This window comes from Pavona decussata, unplaced genomic scaffold (genome assembly GCF_977016875.1).
Source record: "Pavona decussata unplaced genomic scaffold, jaPavDecu1.1 SCAFFOLD_95, whole genome shotgun sequence".
NCBI classification, from domain to species: domain Eukaryota; kingdom Metazoa; phylum Cnidaria; class Anthozoa; order Scleractinia; family Agariciidae; genus Pavona; species Pavona decussata.
In genome coordinates this window covers 1572979-1598342 of record NW_028145512.1, presented here as the reverse complement: position 1 = coordinate 1598342, position 25364 = coordinate 1572979, and the positions used below count along the sequence as shown (strand labels likewise).

General features: G+C 38.1%; 1 protein-coding gene across 2 annotated transcripts in view; it reads right to left on the bottom strand.

Annotated features, from left to right (window-relative positions):
• Positions 1–3603: 3603 nt before the first annotated feature.
• LOC146473045 (uncharacterized) overlaps positions 3604–25364 on the bottom strand; it is a 40911-nt gene continuing 19150 nt past the window's right edge. For both annotated transcript variants that reach the window (XM_085118778.1, XM_085118777.1), the window contains exons 6-16: positions 22231–22327; positions 19819–20037; positions 18308–18684; positions 17920–18087; positions 17484–17594; positions 16215–16331; positions 16045–16135; positions 13167–13541; positions 11365–11487; positions 8443–8592; positions 3604–5721 (exon numbers count right to left, since the gene is read on the bottom strand). In XM_085118778.1, coding sequence (XP_084974904.1) covers positions 5195–5721; positions 8443–8592; positions 11365–11487; positions 13167–13541; positions 16045–16135; positions 16215–16331; positions 17484–17594; positions 17920–18087; positions 18308–18684; positions 19819–20037; positions 22231–22327 — 2355 coding nt within the window. In that variant the 3' untranslated portion in view covers positions 3604–5194. The remainder of the gene's footprint in view (positions 5722–8442; positions 8593–11364; positions 11488–13166; positions 13542–16044; positions 16136–16214; positions 16332–17483; positions 17595–17919; positions 18088–18307; positions 18685–19818; positions 20038–22230; positions 22328–25364) is intronic.

The window sequence follows — 25364 nt, the reverse complement described above, 5'->3', positions numbered from 1 at the left end:
AGTCCGGGAGCGGCAGAATTTTCTCATTTCTTACCACGGTCACGGTTTGCCTAGTCCCTGTACGGCTTTCTCCCAGGCCTTCAAGGTCAATTCGATTCGGTGACGTATCCGAGGCGAACGGCCGGGGAAAGCCCAATGACAAGGGTAACGAGGGCTCTGGAAACGAGATTGGGGAAAGCCTAGACAAAAACAGACTGCGCATGCGAGTGTTTTATTTTTCAAAAGGGCGGACTTTTAGGGGCTATATAAGATGTTGCAAACAGCGGCAAATAAGGGAGCTTAAGCAGCGACCACGACAAAGGCAACGAAAACGTCACCGGGAAATATGACTTTATTTCATTTGTGCTACTTTGCGATTAATTCAACTCGCTCAACTTTTAAAAAAGTGGCGAACTATCCAGGAATCAAATTGGTAGGAGTGGCGTACAAGTTAAGAAAGAAAATTAAAAATTCACCGTCGCGCGTCCACAAAACCTAAATGTGGTCATTTCACATTGTTGTTTTAAAGAGGACGACAAAAAAAAATGTACCAAAATGTAAAACGCACGTACATAGCGATTGTTTTTGCTCATTAAACCTATTGTTTTGCGGTGTTGTCGTTGCTGTCGCCGTCGTCGTTGCTTAAGATCCCTAATTATGGTTTCAAAACCCTTGTGGATGCATGTGTAATTGTCGATCGACTGTTGCCATCTTTGCAAACTCCTGAAAATGTAATGGAAATATAAAAGTTCTATAACTTTTTCTTTAACCGAAGAATGTATCGAGAATTATAATCGGTCAAGACTTTAATTCTCTTGCTGTATGATGCAAAATGAAGAAAAACAAAAGCCTCACGTGTCCCTTGTGAAAAGTATAAAGTTCAAACTTAAAAGAAGGCTTACCTTCGTCTTTCTGCTTCGAAGGTGTTCCAAGACTACGAAATTGCTAGGTTACACTGTCTAGCTCGCTTTCTAAAAACGTAGAATATAACCATTTGAAAATAGAGGGTCTTTCATTACAACACGATGATTTCAACGGTGAAGCCGATCGCTCATTTCGCAGTTAAATAAGCTTATGCTTACCTTCAAATTGCTCCTCGAAAAGGCGCTTTCTAGAGGATAAAGCTGTACCGCATGGTCCATTTGTTCACATGAATTAACTACTCTTATACAGTCGAAAGAGACTTATCGACCGAAGCATTTGCGTCGAAAATGAGTTCGAACTTATCACTTCTTCCAATCTTTCCGCCATGGCGCAAACCATTCAACGTGAAATTTCGCGCCAGAAAAAATTGCCAATTTTTTATTGTTGTCTAAGGTTCGCTTTTTTAATCGGACCACGTGACCTGAAACGGATTGACCAGGATAAAGTGAAACTTTTCGCTCAATAAACGTTGTAAAACGAATGAAAACCTTAGCAATGAAATAAAAGGATTGGTTGTTCTCCAAAGAGGTGAATATTCATGTGATTTTGTTGAAAAAACTTTGCTGGTTTGCTGTTTTGTTTTTCTTAGAGTATTGACACTTCATTTGACTAAAGGTGACTCCATACAGTTATTTGGCGCGCAGCGACTGGGTACTAAGATGGCGCGAGCGCGCGCAGTTTTCTTACTGATACGGGAACTTTCATTATGCTCGCGGGCGAAACAAGGCCAGTTTTAGGCTGAAAAGTAAGGCTATTTTAACGAGTTTTCCACGGTGAATTTTTCTAAAAATCGGATCAATGTAAAGATTTAGCTTGTATTTTTACTTCAAAAAATCTTAGGAATAATTATACATGGACAACTGCAATAAATGGCAAAAACGAAAATTGCAGAAATTGGCCAAACGTATGTAGAGAATTTGTTTTGACTTTACGAGGGGATACTTTGGAGTTTCTCTCTTCTTCACACAAAAAATAGCGAAATTTTACCGCGCGAAATTCGGACAAACCCGTTTAGATACTAGCTTGGGGTAAAGGAATCAAGAGAGGAATCATCTGCTGGTTGCCATGGAAACGGGGTTTACCAGTTTTAACGGTATTTTGGCAAAGCACACGGACTCAGGTACTCTAAACTGTGTTTGAGCCCAGATATTTTAACAGGGCTGAAAGAACTAGAACATCAAGAAAAATATATATCACCACCAGCGAAAACTGAAGAAATGGTTTAGAGCCACTTCAAGCTTGATAATATTGTTAACTGCAGAGCAGTCTTTTGAGCTCAGTTTTACGGTCCATGTTCACTATTTCCCTTGGACTTTTATTTTCTAATCTCGTCCCATTTTACTCAAACAAACGCCGCGCAAAACAGTGTATGGTTGGCATAAACTCTGACACTATTCTTCTTGCACACATTTCTTTAATTTTAGCATTGATTTGTGACAATCTTGACAGAGGAGAAACACAAGTACTTAAAATGATAAGATATAAAGATAGAGAGTAAGATGTGCGAGTATTTTTCACTGAAAGTCGTTTTTACCAACTTTCGTTAAAAGCGAATGTAAAAATTTGAAGTTTGATTTCATTTTCATCAAAACAAAACATTTATTCGCTTGATTGTGCGAAAGATGGTTGTTTAGTTTATTTCTGTACCGTCTTGCTATGAAATATCACAGTTTTTGCCCATGTTTAAAGTCTGCTTTATCGTTAGTCTAGCCTTTCTCTCTGAGGTTTATACCCATGGCTCTCTTGATAAGCAAAATTTAACTAGAGATTGACAGGACGTAGCGCGCGTACACTGTTCGCAAAACGATTCGCTTCGATCATCTAAAAAGAAACTTAAAAAGGGCCGGTGTCAATAACATATAATTATGTTTGCCGCGACGCCACAAATTCATGCCTCGTTAAAATTGCAGCGGCATCAGCTAAGCACTTGTAGCCTTCTTTAGCGAGCTTTGTTGCCTATGCAACGAGTTTCTTCGTGTTTCTGCTCAATGAATTAATTATGTAGCGGTCGATCAGTTGGAATCCAGTGAACAAAACTCTATGCAAAGATCATTTTGAGTGAGAAAATTATCGTAACTCGATAAATAGCCGATCCCGTCCTGGATGTTTACCTACAGTGTACACAATTTTTTAACATTTTTTAGACACCCAGATTTATTGATTTATTTATTTTAGAACGTCAGATTTATTGAAATGATCGTTTTGGATTTAAGAGGATATCTTGCTCTCCTTTATAACAGTTAACATTGTAATTGTTATTTTTGCTAAATAGTTTGCTGCATGTGCAGTAAAGATATATTAAGTTCAGAAAGGATGAGGAATTTGTAAGATTACTACGTTAAGACGGAAACCATGAACAGAAATGCTATTAAAAAGTAATTTTGGAGCTCCGCTTTTAGGCTTGGCTAAATATATATATTAAAGTAACTAAACTGAGTTGATTTGTTTTGTGCCATTAGTTTAGAGCCGCTTTATTTGTGGCGTCCACAGGACAAACGAGAAAACAAACGTCTGTGGCAGCTGATCAGGGCAACCTTGGACATAAATTATTAGCTGCAAGAAACTGGAATCTAATAAACGATTTAGTAAGCTCTGAGTGTAACCATGCCGCTGATGTAATTCTACTCCTTCAAAGACCATTTTGAGTTAACTCCAAACACACCAAAAAGGACTCGTGCGACAGGAGAAGTAAAAACACACTTATTACCCACTTCCTTAATTTATTGTAACTAATACAATGATTTACAAGAGACTTACACGTTTCTCTTCTCTTAAAGTAAACCAATGTGAAACTGTACTTGTAAGCTATTATTATATGTGAGGATTTTTCAAACCTTCTGTATATACCCATCACCTCAAAAAAAAAAAAAAAAATACGAAATCAAGATTGATTTTAAATTGAGTGTCGATAGTGACCTCTATTTCGCTCTTTCATTGGCTACAAATATTTGGCGTCACTTTCTTAACATTTAGAAGCAAAAGCAAACAGCAATCCGTGATGCTTTGATATCTGATTGTTTTGATTAATCCTCTGCGTCTGTTGTGGGTGCCACAGCGATAACTTTGGTCTTGGTTTGACGGCACTAAATTGAAAATCAATCTATCCAGTAACGTAAAACAGCAGGGGATCTTTGTAATCTCTAGTGTGGCAGCAGACCTTACATTAACGTTCATTATAGCCTGAAAAACATGACTTTTCTCTTTGCCGGTGAGTTATAACAAATCTGGCAAGTTCGCTTGAGACTTTGTGTTAGTTCATATGTATGGACTTTTCACAGTCATTCCCAAATGCCTCATCAAGTCAAAGAAAGAGGCGAGGGGCCGGAACAGAGCTGACTAACACAGCAAATCCAGGCTATTTCAGTAAAATAATTCAGTTCCTTTTGCTCTTATTTTTTGTTTGACTAACTCTCGTCTTATCAGTATCTGCAGCTGAATTGAACAGTTTTCTTTGGCTGATTATCAAATATTAAACAAAATGGAATGTTAGCTGAGACTCCTCCAATTTTAGTTCAATGTTTTATCTCTGAAATGTTTCCCCTAATTCTAAATAAAAGTGGAGTAGATTAAACCAATTTATAACCTCTTTAAAGGCTGGATGTTAGAAGCTAAGGGATGTCAAGCTGTTGTTGATGGTTTTTAAAAGAATCTCACCAGACGAAAGTTCTTGAACAATTTCATCTTTTATGCCAATCAATTCCTTCGAAATCAATAAAGGGATCCGAACACTAATACCTACATTTAATGAATAACTAGAAAGAAAAAGCTGAAGATAATGGTCAAATTCAATTGGTGCAGCACAAGATTTTTAAATCTTGATTTTAAATCATTTAAAAATGCTTTCGACTTAAGTGGCAATGTGGAGTAAATTAAAAAACCGTTTGTATACGCTTATCTGCAACTTGATAAACAACTGTGTGAGGCGAGTCAAATCTCGTCATTGCAGTCTGAATAACGAACAAATAATAGATTGATTTGGCGAGTTTCAGGTAACTCGATAAACTAAGCTAAAGTTTTCTTATATGCAGGCTATTGAATAACCAGCCAAAGGTTAGGAAAAAAAAAACAGAAAAAAGCTGACGAATCGCTAACACAAGAACCGTAGAAACTGTCGCTGTCACTTACATACATTTCCTTAGAACTGAGATTGCCGATAACGAGATCTGTGATGCTAAACTTAAAATACAAGGTTCCCTTAAACTGTTTGTACTGGTTGCTTTGATAAACCCTTATTCTACAAATTAAGATGAAAAACAGGCCCAAGCCATGGTTACTCTTATGTGCTAAGTTTCTAGCGAACGAAAACTTTCCAAAAATCACGAGAGGAAACTCCGGCGCCATGATCATCGCATTCAAATCTGCCACCTGGCTGAAGCAGCCAGTGATGCGTACCTTTAACAAAAGCAGGGTGATCATATAATCTGTCTTGATCCCTCTCGTGCCCCCATTTACCGACATAGTACGAGCCTTTCTCATATCCCCACTTATCGCATTCCCTTGCTAAGTTTGAATTGTCATTAAACATGCTGACAAACGAACCACACGAGGCAGGCATAACATTCGTCTCGCCACTGAAATATTGCATCACAGCTTCACCTTTGCTGTTATTGGCGGTTTTGATGTGAAATGTACGTCCCCTTTGTTTCTTGCAGTGGAATCTCAGTTGAGTGAAAGGCAGGTATTTTCTCAGCTCTTTCATGGCGCTTTTTGTGAGTAACATCTGTTTGTTGCTTATTCCGCGGTATGAAGTCTTAACTGGCAGCTGAGAGGGACGAGTTGAGCTCTGCATTACAATGTTGGATACGAGAAGCCAGCCCCCTGAAATTAACACGGGTCTAGTGGTGAGCAGATATAGTGTCCAATAAAGCCACAAATGCTGAACTATATACAATAACCCATGTGGTGTGTTTTTCATATTGCAAAGTACACCGTATACGTCATGAGGTTTTTTTGTCATCAGTATGTCCTCATCAATTTGCTTACGCGCCATATTACTCAGTTTAAGGTGGCCGAACACAGTTTACGCGGGCTTCACAGGTTCATTCTTTTAATGATGATAGTAAGCGTGCACTAGAGTTGTGGTAAGCAAAATATGGCGTCGATAAAGAGATTCCTTAATTTTATATCAAATGGATCACAAAGTTGAGTTTTGCCCTTAAAATAATCCAGCTAGTGTCTCGTCTGTGAACCCTTTTTCTTTCATCACCGAACAAAGTAAGCGATTTCACGAAGTGCTAAGCCTTTTTGTACGCCTTTAATCTTTGCTGTGAAAACCCAATTAAAAGCCACGCATGCGCATTTGACCAAAAAATTGTGACTGGTTGTGTTAGTGGAAATGAAGTGTTTTCTAAGGAACCTCTCGTTAGAATTTCGTAAAATTTAGCAATATAGTAGTTCTCCAAAAGCGTAAATCGCCTGCAAACAAAAATCCAAATCTGACAGAGGGTTTCCTCACAAAACATTAAAGTACAAAACGGATATTTACAGAACATCCCTCTGTTAAAGTTACATGAAAGCAGTGTCACTATGTCAGTATTTCGTAGCTTTCCTAGAGACAAAAAATGGAAAAAGTGTAACGAGCACAATTTCTAAAAGTTAAGGAAAACTATTGTTTGAAGACGGTCAATAGCTTGCTGTGTTGCCATGGCAACGGAACCTAGCTCAACAACAAGTATTAAAATTCATTCCTTTTCAGTTGATCTTGCATCACGCTAATTTCGGGTACCCAGCAGTACTTAGTTTCCAAATAACGCGTAATAACACCTGTATACTAGCAAACTGTGTTTGGTCACCTTAAGAAAATCTTAACAACTTGGTTCAAATTCCTACACAGCCAAAGCGGATGTTTGGGGACTTTACTCAGTGTGGAACATATAACACCCCCCCCCCCCCCCCAACAGCTGACCGCCAAGTAAGGTCATTATGGAATTTAAGAGTTGAATTTGCTTTTATCGTCTTCCATCCTTCTTTTTCAAATAGAGCTTTTATATTTCTTAAAGGAAATAAAAATAAATTAGCTCAGAGTACAACCAACCCTCCTGAAGAAGACATCTTTCGAACAAGAGTAAATGTCCGATTTAGGAAGGACTCCGTTTAATGAAAAGGAAAGGAGACTGCAAAGACAATTTGGATGTGTGGTGTAACAAACATGCTTTATTATTGGCCGAAACCGTTAATATCAAACTTGTTTATTGACCATCAATGTACACTAAACATAATTTAATATTATTTTATATTCGACAAAAGTACGAAAACATTGATGCTACGGAATCCATTAAAAAGGTACCAAAATACATCTCGGCTGCTTTCAGTTTAATTTTCTCATTAAAATCTTACCCTGCTAAAAACCAACATTAACAGTGAGTCCTTAGGATAATGGGCAAAAATGCAATTGAAGCAACTGACTGAAAGAATTACTAGCTGTTCTCACTTAACGCACAGTTAGATTGCCGTGTGAAGAAGCTGTGGACGAATATCAATTGAATCTTAAAAAAAGATCGCTTGTTCTGGACTACCGTAAAATCCGCTTATAAACCCCCTCGGTTATTGGCCCATCTATTTGTCAACAAACATTTTATTCCGGTAACTAGCCCCCTTCCTCCGGTTATAATCCCTCCTTCCCCACTTCCACTTAGAGGCCCATCTCTATATAAACACCCCTCGAGTACGAAACAACGATTTTTTTTACCATCTCGTCAAATACCGATAAAGAAAGCTTTTAATGTTTGAAAAAGAGATGTAGTGTCACCTTGAGATGGGTGAATCAGACGATGGTATTGGCTGCTTTCTAATTCTTTTGTAGATAGTGACTGTTTTCCAGCAAAGCAATCACGTGTGATGCGTGTTGCCAGGCTTTTACTGATCTCTTTATGTTGAGTTTCTCTGGATCAGTTAAGCACCTGGGTTAAACTAGTACTTTTCCTTACGATAAAAGTGTTTGGGCTATCCTCCGATTGTGATTATTTATTCCAGTTCCCAGCATGGTTCGGGCTCGTTTTGATCAATACATTTTCGTTTAGGTTTTACAGTGTTCGTCGGTAACCCAGGATGGGAAATCGAAGTGGAGTGTTTTTCAAGTATTTTTTGCGTCCGATCAGTGATAAAGTTATTGCGTTCCAAGTCCTGTGTTGAAGTGTTTGTCCGCTTGCATTTAAGTAGAAAGCCTAACTTAACCTTGTAAAGAAGAACAGGGATCAAAGTCTGATCTTGTTTTGTTATGTTACGGTTTCAGTGAAAGTTAGAGCTTCAAATTCGCTCCTCCAGTGAAACAATATACGTTTTGTTATCAGCTTGTTTCGCACGGGGATTTTCATTATTCCGCTCATAGTAGCCCTCCCCTCCCCCGGATATAAGCCCACCCAAAACGAAATTGTATAAGCCCAGGGCTTATAACTGGTATTTTAAGGTATTTGACTCTACGTTTAAACTACTTCCTGTGCACCCTGTGTAAATTAATCTAACTTTCTAGCATTTTTTTCAGAGTCCAAGAAAAAGACTTTCATCAGTTATATGCAAGGTGGCAGAGATTTCAAAGCTCACCTCCGTCAGTTGTCATGTCGCAGTAAACTTTTATAGGTTTTTTACTCTTTTCAGGGTGGATCCAGTACTCTCCATCTCCTATGGAGGAGCCAAAGTCCCGTATGTACTTGCACGATTGAGCAGGATCACTGGAATTCTGACCCCGTGTTGCTACGGTAGAAAAATCTCTTTTAGTTTTTACTAAATATTTAAGTACAATAATAAACGTAACAAGAGCACATACAAACCAATAAAGATGTAGTGAAACAAACGCAATATCACAATCAAATGGATACAGTTATCTCCAAAACTGGGGCCTTGGCTGATGAGTTTCAGTCGATTTTAGACTACAATGCAAGCTTGTGTTTAGCATCCGTTTAGCCTTTGTCGAGCTAACAGGTGCTCAAGTTGAAACGTTGTTCGCTTTGCTGCCAATTTTGTTTGTTTGTATGTATGTTTTTGTTTAAATACTATGCACGAACTGCGATGAATGATTGCGACAATACACAAAATATTCATGAGAAGATTTCTTCACGTTCGTAATCGTTTATTCCATAAATTCTGTTTTCGCGCGGAGTATTATTAATTGCAGGCTCGACTGAAATCTTGAGGTATAGTAACATCTTTGCCAATATCCCTTTTATGTTGCAGAGGAATCAACTTAAAAATTCGGAGGTTGGATTCTTTAAAAAAAAGCATCTACCCGAGAAATTCAGCTAATGAAAGAAGGAGCAGGTATTATACTGGTGCATAAGAAATCTCCCCAGCTGAAAAACCTTATGATGGATAGGAAGACATCACAAATATAAATCCTCCAGTTACTAAAACAATGATAAACATGATAAACAAAGTTTCTTCTTCTTTTTTTCAGTGATTTCTTCAACCTGTGTTTTCTTTATGATTATTATTTCTTGAAACGAACTTGAGCAAGGAAATAGAGAATGAACAAGAACTCTCTTTATGACCAGGATATTGATGGTTTGCATGTGACGTCATGGCGGTCATGTTGGTGTACCAGAACATTAAGATGTTTCTCCTCTAGGAATAAACTGCCATTTTTATATAAACTATATGTGAACAAATTTTGTTTTGTTTTGTGCTCCAAAGTGGCGGCAATGCAAACCATCTATAGGGACGTAAAAAAAATACCAACAGACGATGACCCTTAGCGAAAAGAGGTCACGTTTGTAATAGAGACAATAAAACACAGGTCTGCAAAAATTACTCGTAACCGTTGTAATGTACAGATCCCTTACAAATGTGCATCATTCATACTTTATGTGTTTGCGTAGGATTCTCTGAAAACATTTCCAAGGAAATCTCAATACCGGAGGCTCATTTTCTAATTCTTTTGTAGATAGTGACTGTTTTCCAGCAAAGCAATCACGTGTGATGCGTATTGCCAGGCTTTTACTGATCTCTTTATGTTGAGTTTCTCTGGCTCAGTTAAGCACCTAGGTGAAACTAGTACTTTTTCTAACGATAAAACGTATGAAGTGTTTGGGCTATCCTCCGATTGTGATTATTTATTCCAGTTCCCACCATGGTTCGGGCTCGTTTTGATCAATGCATGCTCGTTTAGGTTTTACAGCGTTCGTCGGTAACCCAGGATGGGAAATCGAAGTGAAGTGTTTTTAAAGTATTTTTTGCGTCCGATCAGTGGCAAAGTTATTGCGTTCCAAGACCTGTGTTGAAGTGTTTGTCCCCTGGACATGAAGTAAAAACGAAAGACCTTGCTTATTGTAAGAAGTCGCTTTTTATCAATAGACGGGGGAACTACGGCCTTATTTGGCCTCAACGAGACTATTGCTCGTGATATCGTAAGGTATTTTTTTTAGGTTTTTCCGGCTTAAAAAAGGGTACTAATTTTACTATACTGTTTGTGTCAATCATTTGAAGTGTCCTTTTTGTGGCTACTGCCTTCTGGCAGGGTCAGTAGCTACTATGTTACGGTGTTGTGCGTAAGTCCGTAAATCGGAAACTTTCGGAATTGCAGAATTTACCCGAAGGTTGGGTGGAGTTCACCACGACAGGTTGACAAGATCTCAGTCGGCTTTATTCGTACGGAAGATTGTATTCTATTCAAAATGGCTACCGTATCTTTTATGCGTGGATTTTCAAGGTGGCAATTTGTTGCTCTTGGAAGGGAAACTGTAAATCAAAAGAAAAACTTCTAAGGAACACTCGCCTGCTTAAAAAGAGGAAATCAGTGATTTTATAGCGAAGAAATGCCTGTTCGAGATTTTGTGTCGAGGCGAAACATGTGTGATCGTAAACAAGATCTGCAAATTATCACGTGAGCTGTAGACGTTCTCAGAAATTTTTGCGTGCTCTTGGGAATCTACAATTTCACCGTGCTTCATGGTAAATTGATCGATTTGTGATATTTGAAAAAGCTTTGGAGAAATTTTCGAAAAAAGTACCCAGTTTAAAAGAGTCGAGAAATTGCGCTTTAGTGACTGGCTGTTTGCCTGGATCGGTCGCCTTCATTTGAGGCGAAAATCAAACGAATTTGCTTTTCAAGCAAACTGCAACACCACCATGTAAATGTTTTACACAAGGTCACAAAATGAGGCCTTTCTTAATATGATAGAATGAGATGTTGTTTTCTTAAACAGGACCACATTTTTACTTGGCAAAACCGCCCTTCTTTGTAAAAGCTTTGGTCGAGTGATCCTGCTCCTGGGAGTAAATGAATATGTGTTGTTATGTACACACACAGTTTTGACAGGTCATTTGTGCTTTTTCTTTACACATTCGTCTATATTTGAAAATGTGAAAAAATGAAATAAATTACCCCTTATACAACTTGTTTTTCTAAATGGGCTATTTCATAGGCATTAATTTGAAGTTATCATTGTATAGCTATTTATGATATCAATATAATAAAGTAAGATCAAGTAAAAACAAAACAATTAAGTAAAAAAAATAATAAATAAATACCATAGCACTTCTTTCCATTTCCAGAATATCCAGATTGGCAAATACATTTGTATGATCCGACTTTATTGTGACATGCTGCATTTACGTCACATCTGTGGTGGTTGGTGGTACACTCGTCGACTTCTAAATGAGACGATGAGTGATGCACTATTAAATTTGTGCTGTAAATGGACGTTTTATCGTTTATCAGAATTGATGAGGGCAATGACACTTCAAGTGAGTTTTTGTGCGTTCGGAGGTGTAAAACCATATACTCTTTGAAAATCGTTGAAAATCCAGCAAGTTACTTTAGGATAATAGTTATCAATAGTCAATGCCCTCACGGTGTTGTTACGTAGCTTTTTTAAGAATAACTAACAATTATTCCATGAGCACGCGTTGGATATGAGATGGTAAATAGCCAACGAGGCGCGAAGCGCCGAGTTGGCTATAACTAATCTCATATCCAACAAGCGCGAATGGAATAATTGTTTTATTAAATTCTCTACGTTTGGATATTGCTGTTAAATTTTACTGAATTTTTATATTTTAAGAAAAAATTTCTTTCAAATTTAAACGACCGGATGTTGAGACAACGCCCGACCAAAGCGCGCGAAACCTAATGATCATATGACACGCGCAGCGCTTTACAAACGGAGTTGAATGAAAAATCGAAAGCGAAGAAAATCGGACACAGTCGGACGTCTAAAATTCAAGAAACGTTTAAATGTACGAATTACAACCTTTCTGAGACTAGCATTCAAGTGCTTTTGAAGTTCCAGCTCATCGAGAAGCGTAATAGTTGTGCACATTTGAGCAAATGTTCTGCTGTGTGGTACCGAGCGAAGGAAGAGATCAGGGCAAGGACGGCTTTTTTCATGCTGAACTGAATTCCTCGCGGACGATTTAAAACACTTCAGGCAAGTCCAAGTGTACGAGGTACAACCTCACTGAGACAAGCATTCAGTGCAAGTTTTTAAACTTTAAGCTTATTTGAGAAGCGTAAGAGCTGTGCACATTAGTGCAAATGTTTTGCTGAGTGGTGCCGAGCGACGGAAACGAACATTATGGCCGCCGCTCGTACGGATTACATAGATGAACCATCTGAAGTCCTCGTAAATTCGTAAAAACATAAAGGCAGGCATGAAGCTCTTCCTGAGAAATTTCTTCGCTTGGCTTTAACCTCTTACCGCCAGGATTTGCAAGCCATCCTGAAATTTTTGAAGGTAACCGGTTGTTATTGTTGTTGTTATGTGATCTAAAAAATCGTAAAATCTTGCAATTTTTAAGATTTTAAAGGAAACTTCAGAGATACGTACCATTAAATAGTGCCATACCGAACTTTGTGGCTTTTATTGTTGTTATATTGAGATGGCATTGTTTGGTATTTCTTTCTTTTCCTTTTTTTTTTTTTTTTTCTACATTTTTCCGAAGAAACTTTTGCTTCCCGCCGAAAAACAAATTTAGCTTAGCGACACCTGGGGCTTTCGTTTTCCATATAAGGTCAAACTACGGTATATGAGCTGATAACTGAGATTTAGTGAACCAATCAGAAAGCAAGAAATGCAATATCCGAGGCTGAGAATTTAATAATGTTAAAATAATGACATGATAGATCATTTTAGACATTCGTGATTTACCTGTCATCTTGATAGTGCGGTTGGAGATGGATAAATGTTTTCGTAGACAGCCCTCCCAAATTATTTCAAAAAATAATAGTTGCAAACCACTAGCAATAGTCATGAAATATTTAGCCATTACGGTTTATTGCCGTGTAGAATTTGTTACTAGTACTAGAGGAAAATAAAGCTGTTAAGTTTTACCTTTAAAGCAAGTAAAGTTATAACACTTATCACACGGTATATCATTCCATGTGTATCCATTGTTAGCTCCAAGAGTGTGCACACAATCTTCATTTTTCTTGTTATTTGGCTGTTGTGGATCCCAGAACCTAAAACTGCTATTTTCTTTGTTTTCCCACACAAATGATCCTTCGACGCTTCGATCACTGAGTCCAATCCATGAGCGTGCTCCGTTATGGCGGTGCTGAATATAAACGTTTTCTTCTTGGTTGTGGACAGTCACCAGACTTGAGTTCACCGCTGAACAGTTCAACACTGCAGTCAACCATGGCGTGCACTGACGGCTTGTTAAATAGCAAAATCCATTGAAATAACCCCATCCAGCCGGGCATATGTCTGGGAGTTTTGAATAAAATAGAAAAAAAAAAATAGTGAGGCCCGTGGACACGAATGAAAGAATTAATAGTATTAGAAACAGACAGTTTCAACTCTCAAAGAAAATGAAAGATTGTGATTCTATTTCGTTTATTTATTTATTTTGTTGTTGTTGTTGTTATTATCGCATCAAGGTAAACCAGAAAACAGATTTTAACGATGCAGATAGCATTAAATCAGTTTTATGCAAATCGTTTAGTGACCTTAAGGTAAGAAATAAAGTCAGGGATCAAAATTGATGGATTGATTAAGTCTTTTAAAATACTATTATATTTTTCTTATACTTACTCAGTGATTTAATTTTGCATTTAACGTCTTAATTACAGCCATAAGAAACTGCCTTTTAATGTCTTTCACCTAAATTCTCATGGAGTACAAACGAAAATTCTCAAGTGTTCTAATATTCCAAGTTACTAGGTGCCAGGACACATTTTTGTATTGATCATTTTGACAGTATTTACTCAAGCAGTTTAAGGCCTGGGTTAAGGGCTTTTTAGAGAAAAAATGGTCTATTCTAGATAACTTTAACAAATTCAATGGCACTGAACTGAAATTTGGAAGATAAAAAGATCTTATCATTCTGAAAATTTCTTAGCATAATAAGTGGTGCTATAGATCACGTGACATGTCACGTGATCGTTTTTGTGAAAAAAGCAAAGATTTGACAGGTAGGCCACGGTTTTAAGAGAAAACATCAAACAAAAACGCGTTTCTAATAAAGATTAAATATCTCCATCGCTTCACGTTTGGAATGATCGTCCATTGTTCTCCAGAAAAAAATTATCAGCACAAAGGTCATTTTTTAGTCCACAATTCAACCTTTGATCATTCCAAACGTAGAAAGTTAAATATTTAAAATTTGCTTCGGAAACACTAATTCAGTTATCTATATAAAGAAAATTCGCCGCCATATCGCCGATTTACGTAAATTTTATTTTTTTGGTCACGTGATGTGTCACGTGATCAAAATTATACGTTAAGGCAAAAGAAAACATTAAGCTTAATATTCAGGGAAAATTTCATCCTGTTCTTGGCAGAGAAACCGAAGATATAGGGGATAATTCATAATTTCTGAACACCCTTGAAACCCAGGCCTTAAACTGCTTGGGTAGGTTCAGGCATGGTTTTAAACCGACGGTTCTTACGTAATGTTAGGGACATCACTGCATCTTCATACTTCTTCAAACATCTTCGAAATTAAAACTTCTTTCTTATGAAGATTTCATTTCAGTTATTTTGTTTATTGATTTATCAGCTTTATCGGACACATCGAAATAGGTACAGGAACAAAGCAGAAATACAAGGAACGAAATGACTGGTCCAAAGGGTATTGCGCAAAACGAGACAACGAGACCCATGCGGGATACAACCCCTTAAACATCATTAAAACATATAGGATACATTAAGAAATCTTTAGTTAATCATGGTGGCAATATCATAGGTGGAATCCAACAACTTGGGACAAGTGGCGCGCAAAAAACGTTTAAAAATTTCTAGGCTGGCAAACGTTAAGGGGAGGCTACGTTACACATAGTATTCCATAGTTTTACAATTCTGTGAAAATATGAAGCCTGAAAAGTGGAGGTCCTGAAGCGAGCTGGTTTCAGAATTAGAGACGGATTCAACGAGTGAGATCGTTCATGCGAAACGAAGGTGACAAATAAAAGATCCCTCATCTCTCTGGGCGTGTGTTAAAGGTCAAAGTCCTAAAGCCTGGAGCCTATCGTTATAAGACATCTCTCCGATTTTGGATCTTAGCATCCAGCAAGTAGCTCGTCGCTGGGCTCTCTCTTGGATGATTTTTAGTTCAAACCTCCGTCGCGTAGCCCAGCTGCGACTTGAGTAGAGACAGGTATAACAACCGCCTGATAAAACATGTATAAGCGCCGCGGATGACAGATTATATAGAAGAAATGATTCTCACAGTTATCTACGTAACCAGACTGTTGTTAAAAAACCTGAAAAAATTCAGGCTTGAACGGAATTTGATCCGATGACCTCTGCGATGCCGGTGCAGTACGCTACCAACTTTCTTAGTTCATAATCGATCATAATAAACTCGTGAAAAACAAAATGTATATGAATATACATGAAACATTTATAGAGGCTGCGGACAAACGATTTTCCCGCAAAAGTCTGGTTGCGTAGATAACTGCGAGAATCTTTTCTTCTCTATAAGGTTAACAGATGATCAGTGTTCAAATTCTTTTAATGGACGTTTTTTGCAGCCATTAATAAGAGACTATTTTTAACCTGAACGAAGACTGTATAAGACTGACTACACTAACTGAACGAAGACTATAACACTGTACTGTAGAATATTTTCATGGATCAGTTTGATATGTAATTTACTTTAGTTTTATCTTTTTCCTTGGCTTTAAAACCAAAGGCTTCCACAAGAGAAATAAAATTTCAGTTTCCACCTGACCTTGCAGCTATGTCATGTAAGTCGTGAGCTTCTTACCTGACAAAACCGTGTACGATATGGACAGTGGGTCGTATTTTTCTTCATATAATTCTTTGACGCAAACACGAAAGCCTGTTTCATTGATATACTGTGGAGTGCAACGAATGGAAGAATTAATACAAACTAACTGGGGTTTAGCAGTCAAGATAAGCTTTCAATTACCCTACCTCTACCCAAGGAGTGATGCTGTTGTGGATTGGATGTTTGTTTCCCTTTTTTGTCGCATGATTAGCGGAAACGAATACATGTGGCTTTACTTCGTAGGCCTTGCCAAATGTAGCATCCTGCAAAAGAAAAAGTAAACTAATATCAATCTTAATCGCGTATGAGAAGATACGTGGCTGATTTGATCATATTGTAGGCTCCATTCTAAACTCAGAACACTAGTATTAGTCACGTATCATACTTTCCACCATTACGTGTTGGCGCCCCAAATCTTGCTGAGCGCCGGAGGCGCTCTTACTAGGGGGGTCTGGGCGCATGCTCGCCCGGAAATTTTTGAAAATCTAGGTTCCCAGAAACCTCATTTCCTGCATTTTGAGACCCATTTTAGGCAAATCAATTTTGTTTTACAGCAACTTTTTAAGCTATATACATCATTTCGGCGGCATAATTGTTTCAACTTAAACAAGAAAGTTCAATGTACATTCCGCGCCCTGTCAAGTTCTGATAGCTATTCGATCTGCTGATAGTCATACACCAAGCTGGTAAACTGCATCATTCTTGGGTGTGGGCCTTCGAACAAATCGACTATCTCGTCAAGATTGACAGGCATATCATATTTGATATGCATTAGAGCCAGGGCGGGCAGCCTACTCTCTCTCATGGTACACCTCATATAGTTGTTCAACCTCCTCATTGCGCTTATGGAACGTTCACATTCACAAGTGAATGTTCTCAGAGGAACTTGTACGTAATTGCGCGTGAAACTCAACAAGGCTTGAACTATTAAGTTTGAAGTGAATCTCCTTTCAGAACAATGCCGCATTCAGAGAAAACAACGTATCGCAAAGCATGCTTTTCTATAGCTTTTTCGGGCGGATGCAGTTTTACCGCAAAATGAAACGTCATTGAAATTAATCTCCAAGGGTTCTTGAAAATTTTTATTTTTACTGTGGATAAGACATAAGGCCTAAAGAACGGGTTTATATCTCTATTTTTCCTTGGTTGATGTATTTCGACGACAGGAACTTTATCTAAAAGTTTTTCTTCGGCCATTATTGATCTTCAAAAGGGGTTCGTTCGAACCCCTCGAACCCCCCCTCCTACGCGCCTGACGTGAGTATATAATAGCCACAATGAGTATAACTTGCAAAAGCTTATTTAAATTCAGCCTTAAAGGGACATTCAAGTTGAATTTTGAATAGCATTACAAGAGGTACAGTTCAATTACAGACATGATTGGGTATTGCAACAGCAGTCAAGGACGTACTAACCTTGCAAAAAGCATTGTTGTGACCGTCACCAGGAAGCTTATCATTAGCAAAGTAGATCGAGTTGTGTTCGGAAAACGGAGGCTTGTCAAGATACGAAAACGCCAACCAGTTCTGATTAATAAAAAAAGAACGTCACGAATCACGAATTTGAATACTGAGTGGAAAAATAAAAAGAGCCACACGAAAAGAAGAGTGACAAGACTTGTGACAAAGAGGAAGACCCATCTGACCCAACTGGTTTTTTATTTATAAGCAAAACATCCAAAGCACAAGAACAAGAGATTACCCCAATTACAATAATATGATCCAACACGCATGCGCACAGACACTGTTCACAAACTACATAAAAACGAAGCCAATAGTTATACAGTGTAACGAGAGGTTTCTCATTGGTTGTTAAAATATAACTGACGAAAGCTATAAAGGCAATACTTACAACATAAATGTCTTTGTGTGATCCTGCATAGTTTTGTAGTTCTCTCAAACAAACTTTACAGGATGACAGCGTTACATCTTCAATCCATATACTGGCTGCGTCACGTTTTAGTCCTGGATTATGATGCTTGGCAGTCACAAACACTGAAGGTTTTACTGAAAATTTTCCCTAAAACAATAATGAGGGTATTTTAAAACTGAAAACTACTACAGTCCCATTAAATTTTTGTTATGGCACACTGGTCTGTTTGTTTGTTTGTTTGTTGTTGTTGTCTTTTTTCTGCACCGATTATAGCCTTCAAATTTTCCGTAGATTTGAAGCCGATTACAAAAATGGGCTATAAAAGACAATTGCTATATTTCAGGATTAACCAACAAGAGTCACTCACTGTTGGAAATTTCACCGTCTTGCATGTCGTTCCAGTCCACCATTGGGACAAGCGCACCTCTCCAGCTACACCACCCACTGGAGCTCCTTGGTACGCCATCCAATCAACTGTCACGTTAGCTTTCGACTTTCGTTCATTAAAACCCACCGCCATCACGCACGTAGTAAATTGAGTGTAATTCACATTTTCAACCCACGACACAGCAGCATCATGGACAAATGACTTGTCACTGGTATCCACATGATTGACAGTGATCTGCACTTCAATGGATTTGTCTGGATAGAATACGTAAGGCTTGAAATGAATTATTTCACAGTGAGAGTACCCAAGGGTTGGAATGTGAGGCATATCAAGACGACCGTGCTGAAAAGGAAAGCCTAAAATAAAGACACAAAGTAAAACATAAATTAGAAAATAAAATGGGATAAACCGGATAGTCGAAGTAACAACTCTGAAGAACCTTGTGGTCAAAGAGTTCCACCCTAAAAAAGGTACAACATGAATGGGGCATTTTTCCACACTGTTTGGATCCGAATCCATTTGAAGTCGGTGTGAACAGAGCCCAAGGTGAAATCAACATGAGACATCACATAAAAACAAAAACAATAAAATTCGTCAAAGGTGTCAGGAAATTTGGTTATTTTTACTGAAGGAGAAAGTACACGTGTGTGCAATAGAAACTTCGAAGGCATTTTCTCTAAAGTACAAAATTATTATTGACCGTAAATCCGTTTTATAATCTAACACCGGGCCTTTTCAGGGCGTCTCCGGGGGGGAGTTCGGACCAACCTTCCAAACCCTTACCTTAATTTTAGTATACGGGCCGGTAATTTCCCGAATTAGTTCAAAGAAGTTTTGGTTGTGTGAATGTTGAATCTCGCACTCCCACTCGCATTAACCAAATCTTTTCACTGATTTTGTTATTTGTAGAAGCAAACGACGTCCTTTTTCATGCCTCTTTCCCTTCATGACAATAATATTTAGATCCACTTTCCTAACGGTCTATTTATCCAGACAGCATTTATAATGCCGTGAAGAAATTTATTATCACGAAGAGGGCATACGCACGAAAGACCGAGTCGGTTTAATAATTAGAAGAGAGACTGGAACATTTCATCCAAAAAGCCCTAAATGTAAAATGCCCTCGTAGAAGTGCATAACCCATGAAGAGGATCTTGAGTAAAAATTTGACGCACCGATTCAGGACAACTTGAGGTTAGAACAATTCAACCTTATCTATTTTTAGCAAACATTTGGCAGAATATGTTTAACCAGAGAGAGTCAAATCCATGCGAAAACGTACATCTGGCTGTGTGGGCCAATTGCTTTAATAATATGATAACTTTTAAATTGGTGCTGTCACAAGTAGATTGTCGTTTCTTTCCTTAAATGTCAGCTTGGCAAAGAGAGGGTGAATCATTTGTCGTATACTTTGAAACCAACGTTTCCTCCGTTGTTGAAGAATGGTAAAAATGAGAAATTTGGGGTCTTTACAAAACACATATGCTAACCTTCACAGCTGCCAGGATGCTGCACTCTGAAATTCAGTTTCCGATGACACATGTGCTTATGGAAGAAACACTTATTATCGTATGTTTTACCGTTTGACGAGCAAACGGGTTCTTGGTAGGATGGACAACTTGTCATGCAAACACATCGAGCATCGCGAGGTCCAAAAGCCTTGCAGCGTCCGTGGTACTGACAAGTCTTGGCCAGGCAGGGGTCTAAATCTGACAGAAGAGAGGAAAAAATTAAAAACTAAGGAGAGATCTCTTTATCAGAGCTTAACATCACTTGACCAATTAAATTGCGGTTTACCTTATTGCTATTTTCTAAGGGAACAAAAATGTTTTGCTTTTTTCCATGTTTATACCGCGCCTTCCAATAGCATATGGACTCTGAACTTGACCGCCAGCTCACAATTTGCTTGCTTTACTGCCGTCAATCATAATTACGGTAGTAACCGACTGAAGGCTTAGACACAAAACTCCGGAATTTTTTGAGAATTTTAGACACCGAAAAGAATTTTAGAAAATCGCAGAAAGTTTAGTAGGATTTCAGAAAAATGTTAGCTTCCAGGTGACAATTTTACACAAGCAAAAACGTTGCGAAAGCGTTTATTTTCTGTTACCGCTGACAAACTTGAGGGATCTCGTGAAAGACACTGTGCAATAATTACTTGGATGGGGGGGAGGGGTGGGAAATGGGTAAAATATTAAGGTCAACACCCCCCTCCCCCCCTGCTTCCTTCTCCCCATTGGTTCCCTCATACCTAATTTACGTGTTGGATGTCTTCCCCAGGCACGAAAAGTATTTCAAATGACGAAAGAAATATGTTATGATGCAAAAGCGAGGCAAATTAAGTTAAGACAACGGGGAGAAACATTAAAAATTAACATTACTTAGCATGACAAAAGCCTATTCACGGAAACAACAGACAAACATGCAAACAGGGCTAACGTACCATCACAAATTTAATACAGATACGCTTCACTTTATAACTACAGGAATTGAGAAGAACATTGACAATTTTGTTTAAGATATCGGGAGAGTGATGACAAATTTTCTGCCACTTTCCCAATATTGTTTACTGCAAAATCTTCAGAATCTAGGAAGAGAAGAGAGAGCAGTGCCAAAGCCAATAAGCGCAAGATTCATACTGCAGAGCCTAGAAAGAAGAGAGGCTGTTTCATATTTTTGTCTTTCGGGGACTAATTAATTAACAAAGAGAGTATATGATCCATTGATACTTGGCGTTCAGCAAGTTGAAGGAAATACTTATAAGCTTAGTTTGCCAAATAATCCAACTGTTTATAGTTTTATAGTTCATTTTATTGCTATTAAATTCAACAGTTGGGTTTTCCATTCTCTTATATCATAATACCATGTAGGCTATCCTACGTTGACATCTTTCTTTTTCACTGAATAACACCATAGTGCAACTTTTACAACGTTTAAGGGTTTCCGCCCGAGGATTCCTGTTTCGTTAAAACCTGGTGCCTATAAAGCAGCACTGTTTTAAGGTATAACAAAGGTATTCCTTTCTTACTGCGGGACAGTTAGGAAATGCTAAATAATCAGCCAGTTCAGAGATCAAATCACCTGGAGTTGATATTTTCCCAGTTTAATTCCAGTGTAAACAAGTATAAATATTTGAACCCTAGTAGCTCTTCTACCACTTTTCCATTTTTTGAAAACGTGTGGGAAAAAAGTAATGACACCCCCCCCCCCCCACCCTGTATGTATTAGATTTACATCCAACCCCCTCTCTCTGGTTGGGATTTTTCCCTATGTCTTTCCCCCCCCTCTGGTTTTCCAACCCCCCACCCCCCCCCCCCCCCCTTTCCAGGTAATTATTGCACAGTCCCTTACTAATAAAATGTGTTTTTAGTTTTTACGGTTATTAGTGCCGCTCTTTCTTCCTTTATCTTCAATATGCCTTTCTTATACTATGAACATATATAAAAACTGTTCTAAGAATTTTCGAGAATAAAAGTTTTAGAGCTTTTTTAAAAAAATCCCAGAAATAATTTTATCCTATTTCTCAGTCTAACCGACTGACCCCAAAAATACAGAGACAGACAAAGTGGATCGAAATCCGCCAATTAGAGCGCATGAACATGACCTTTTGACCCCGTTGAGCCAAACCTTTTTATTTTCTAAGAGGTCCACTGCAGTGATTGGCAGCAGTGAAAAGCTTAACGTTTGGTTGAATTTTGAACTTCAGAGTCCGCATGTTATTGAAAGGTGCAGTGTTAAAAGTTATTTTTTAAAAGTTTGGTAATTGTGCCACCAAAGAAATTGCATGTACATTGCAAGAAATACATTACAGAATACTGTGAGTATTTTGGTAAGCCATGTCTGTATAACTATACACATGAAGTATAAACATATCTTTATAGTAGCCAATAATCTCCACTTACCTCCCTGCACCATGTAATCGACTTTTATGGTATCTTTACTGTTGGTGCTATTGCTGTAGCTTCTCACGCACACTTCGGTATCTTTTATGGATGTATACTAAGTACACACAAAAACAAAAGAGTTTTTGTTTTCATTAAGAGTGTGATAACATGTGAAACATTCAATTCATTAAGCAATGGTTAAATTTATGTAGACCGGCGAGCGGATTCTGCGCCTCTTTGAACGTTAAGTTCAGTGTAAGTTATCTATTTAGGATTCACGAATTTGATATTGCCAAAGCAATCAGATCTTTTTCAATCAGTTTTTGACAGACAGTTTTTCCAGCTTTCGGGAGATTCCTGGTTCACAGTAAATTTATTTGTATATTCTTTTCGTGGTTTTCGTTTCCTTCTCATTACTTTTGGCCCATTTTGCTGTTTCTCCGAGGTATTGGGAAAATCAATTAAATTTAACATGGTCATTTTGAAATCGTGACGCAATCTGCGCGTCATATTACGTCATCCCTCCCCGTTGCGGACCTGACTGGAAACATCCTTGGACGTACTATTTATCCTCCAAGTCTCATTGTCATAGCTTTTATATTTGCGAAATATCCTTAAATTTAGCAGAAAAAATCCATTCTTGCATCATTCTCGCATCCATCCTCTTGATTTTTCGGTAATGAGAAATTTTATCCTCGAGTTGTTTTTAACAATCACAGATCTTTTTCAATCTGAATTCCTAGCTTGGGAGCGAAGGATAAATTGGAGGCGCACTTGGAATAATATTTTGTTAACTCATATTTTATTTACGGATCTCAAATAATTTCCAATTCAAACATCAGAGGAAACCCTTTGAAATCAGTCATCCTCGCCATTCTCATCAGTTACTGATATTCACATTCATTTAATATATTTTCCAGATGATATTTTTCGCATCGGGCTTTATTTTTGCGAATATACCACTCTTTCGCAAGGTTTTCCTCTGATGTCAAAACACCCCAAAACAGTTGAGGGATTCCCATTGAAGAAATTTTAGTTTTTATCAAGGAGATCGCAGTTGACTAAGAAGCCGTTGAATGAAGCAAAACGGTTCAAGTCACGATCAAAATTAATTTTAACGTGAAGTGGATTTTTGATTACAATTGAACCTTTTTCGTCATCATCTAATTTGACATTGACTCTTTTTTCTCCTTCAAATAATTCCTGCAGCTTTTTCCCAGTACTTTTGATAGTATAATTTCCAGGAGGAATTACTTTGACATCATGCAGTGTCTTTGTCATCAAAAATACTGATTTCTCCTCTCTTTTTCAAATTATACCAAGGAATTGTAAAGAGAGAATTTGGTCAACCTGATATATTCAAATTTTTCGAGTGGTTAATTAAAGTAAACCGTGTGATCGTTTGAATTTGTCAAGACAGTTAAAAGACCCATTTTTTATTTGGGAAAGATAAAAAATGGAAATTACGAAATGGATTCATTCAAAAGAAGCAAAAATGTTATCCGATGATGCAAAAGAAAAAGCCTGGAAAGATTTTAAAATCAGATATCCCTTTGCTGATGCCAGAAAATTTGTTGCAGAAGCAGATTTTATTGACAAAACACATGTACCTGCTGATATAAATTTCAAAGCGGGTCCAGGTTTTTGGCAAAGTGCATCACTTTCAAACCCAAAATATTGGTCTGATGAAATGAAAAGGCCCTTGGAATCAACAAACACGCCTCTGGGTTTCCAAGTGAGCTCTCCCCAAAAACAATTCGATCTGACCTGCCAATCCCAGCGGATTCAGAGTGTCTTAGCAATGCCGGGAGATCCAACATTCAATCAAAAAGATAACGAATACGATGAAGTCTCCTTCCAAAGAATCTGCGCGGAATTCGGGATTAATCCAAGTTCTGATTTCCGCTTCAAATTTGGACAAAATCACGGCTTGGGATATGTAAACATATTTTATTTTTCAGGTTAAGGTGACTATGCACAAAAGCATTGGACTTATCCTCCCGCAACCTTGCAGAATCCATCAAGCCAAAGATTTGAGGATGATGGTGGAAAGGATGAAGATGACAACCGGATTGATTTCATTCGAAACGACCAAGGAGCAGAAAGCCGATTGGAGCATTTCATGCCAAACAGAGCAGATGGTTTGACGCAATCCGGTCTCGCAAGGATAAACTAATCGATGGAAGCTTTTTTTATTTGTTTACTGTATTGTCGGAGCAAAAGTTAACGCCCCAAGCAGCATTTTGGGTTCTGGAGGACAGGCAAAAGAGACGCAGAGGGAATTTCTTGTGCTTCTTGTCTATCAGACAACCAGACATTACAAAAAGTGTTGCGAGATATCAGCTTGCAATTGATGAAGTAAAGGTGCGATTGAGTCTGGCTGTATCACCAGGAACATGGCTCATGCCTTCAAATCTGGTGCTGAACACTCAAAGTACTGTTGGATATAACAATAATCTGAAAAAAAGCGACTGGTGACATGAAACTCGGAGTAAACAATGATGTTAATTTGGATACGAAAAAAGTTGAAGTAAAGTTGATGAATGGTGTTCCTTCAAAGACCAAAAGACCGACTTCTCATCCCTCAAATCCAATTCATCAACAGAGAGCGACCGATAGCAAACAACTGATGATAAAACACAACCACTGGCACTGGATGCACGACAGGAAACAAGCGTAGCGACAGATTCAAATCACGAAATTTTGAAATCTGGCGAAATCATTGCAGCTGCAGTCGCAGCCTTTGTTATTTATGGAATTTCTCGCTAAGTTCAATCCATTGGGTTAAACTTAACTTTTTTCGATGTCGCAGGCGCTCGCTTCGCTACGCTCGCCTTTCAACCATGAATACCGCAACAGCAAGGATCAAGAGCCAAGCATTTTTGCCGAGGAATCCAATTACTGATCCAGCAATCTTGAAGATAAAGCTGACGACTGAACCAATAAGACCAGGAAGAAGTTGTGCTATCTTAGATTCAAGATCTTTGAAGCCATTTCCAACTCCTTTTGCAACATAATTGAGTCCTTTTGTGAGTGTGCTGACAATTCCTCCAATAGTTGTGCCAACTGCCAAAAATACTGCTCCTACTGTGAAACCATACTTCTTGAGGATGTTTTCGATTCTCTCTCGAAGAGGCATGACTCCTTGTCTT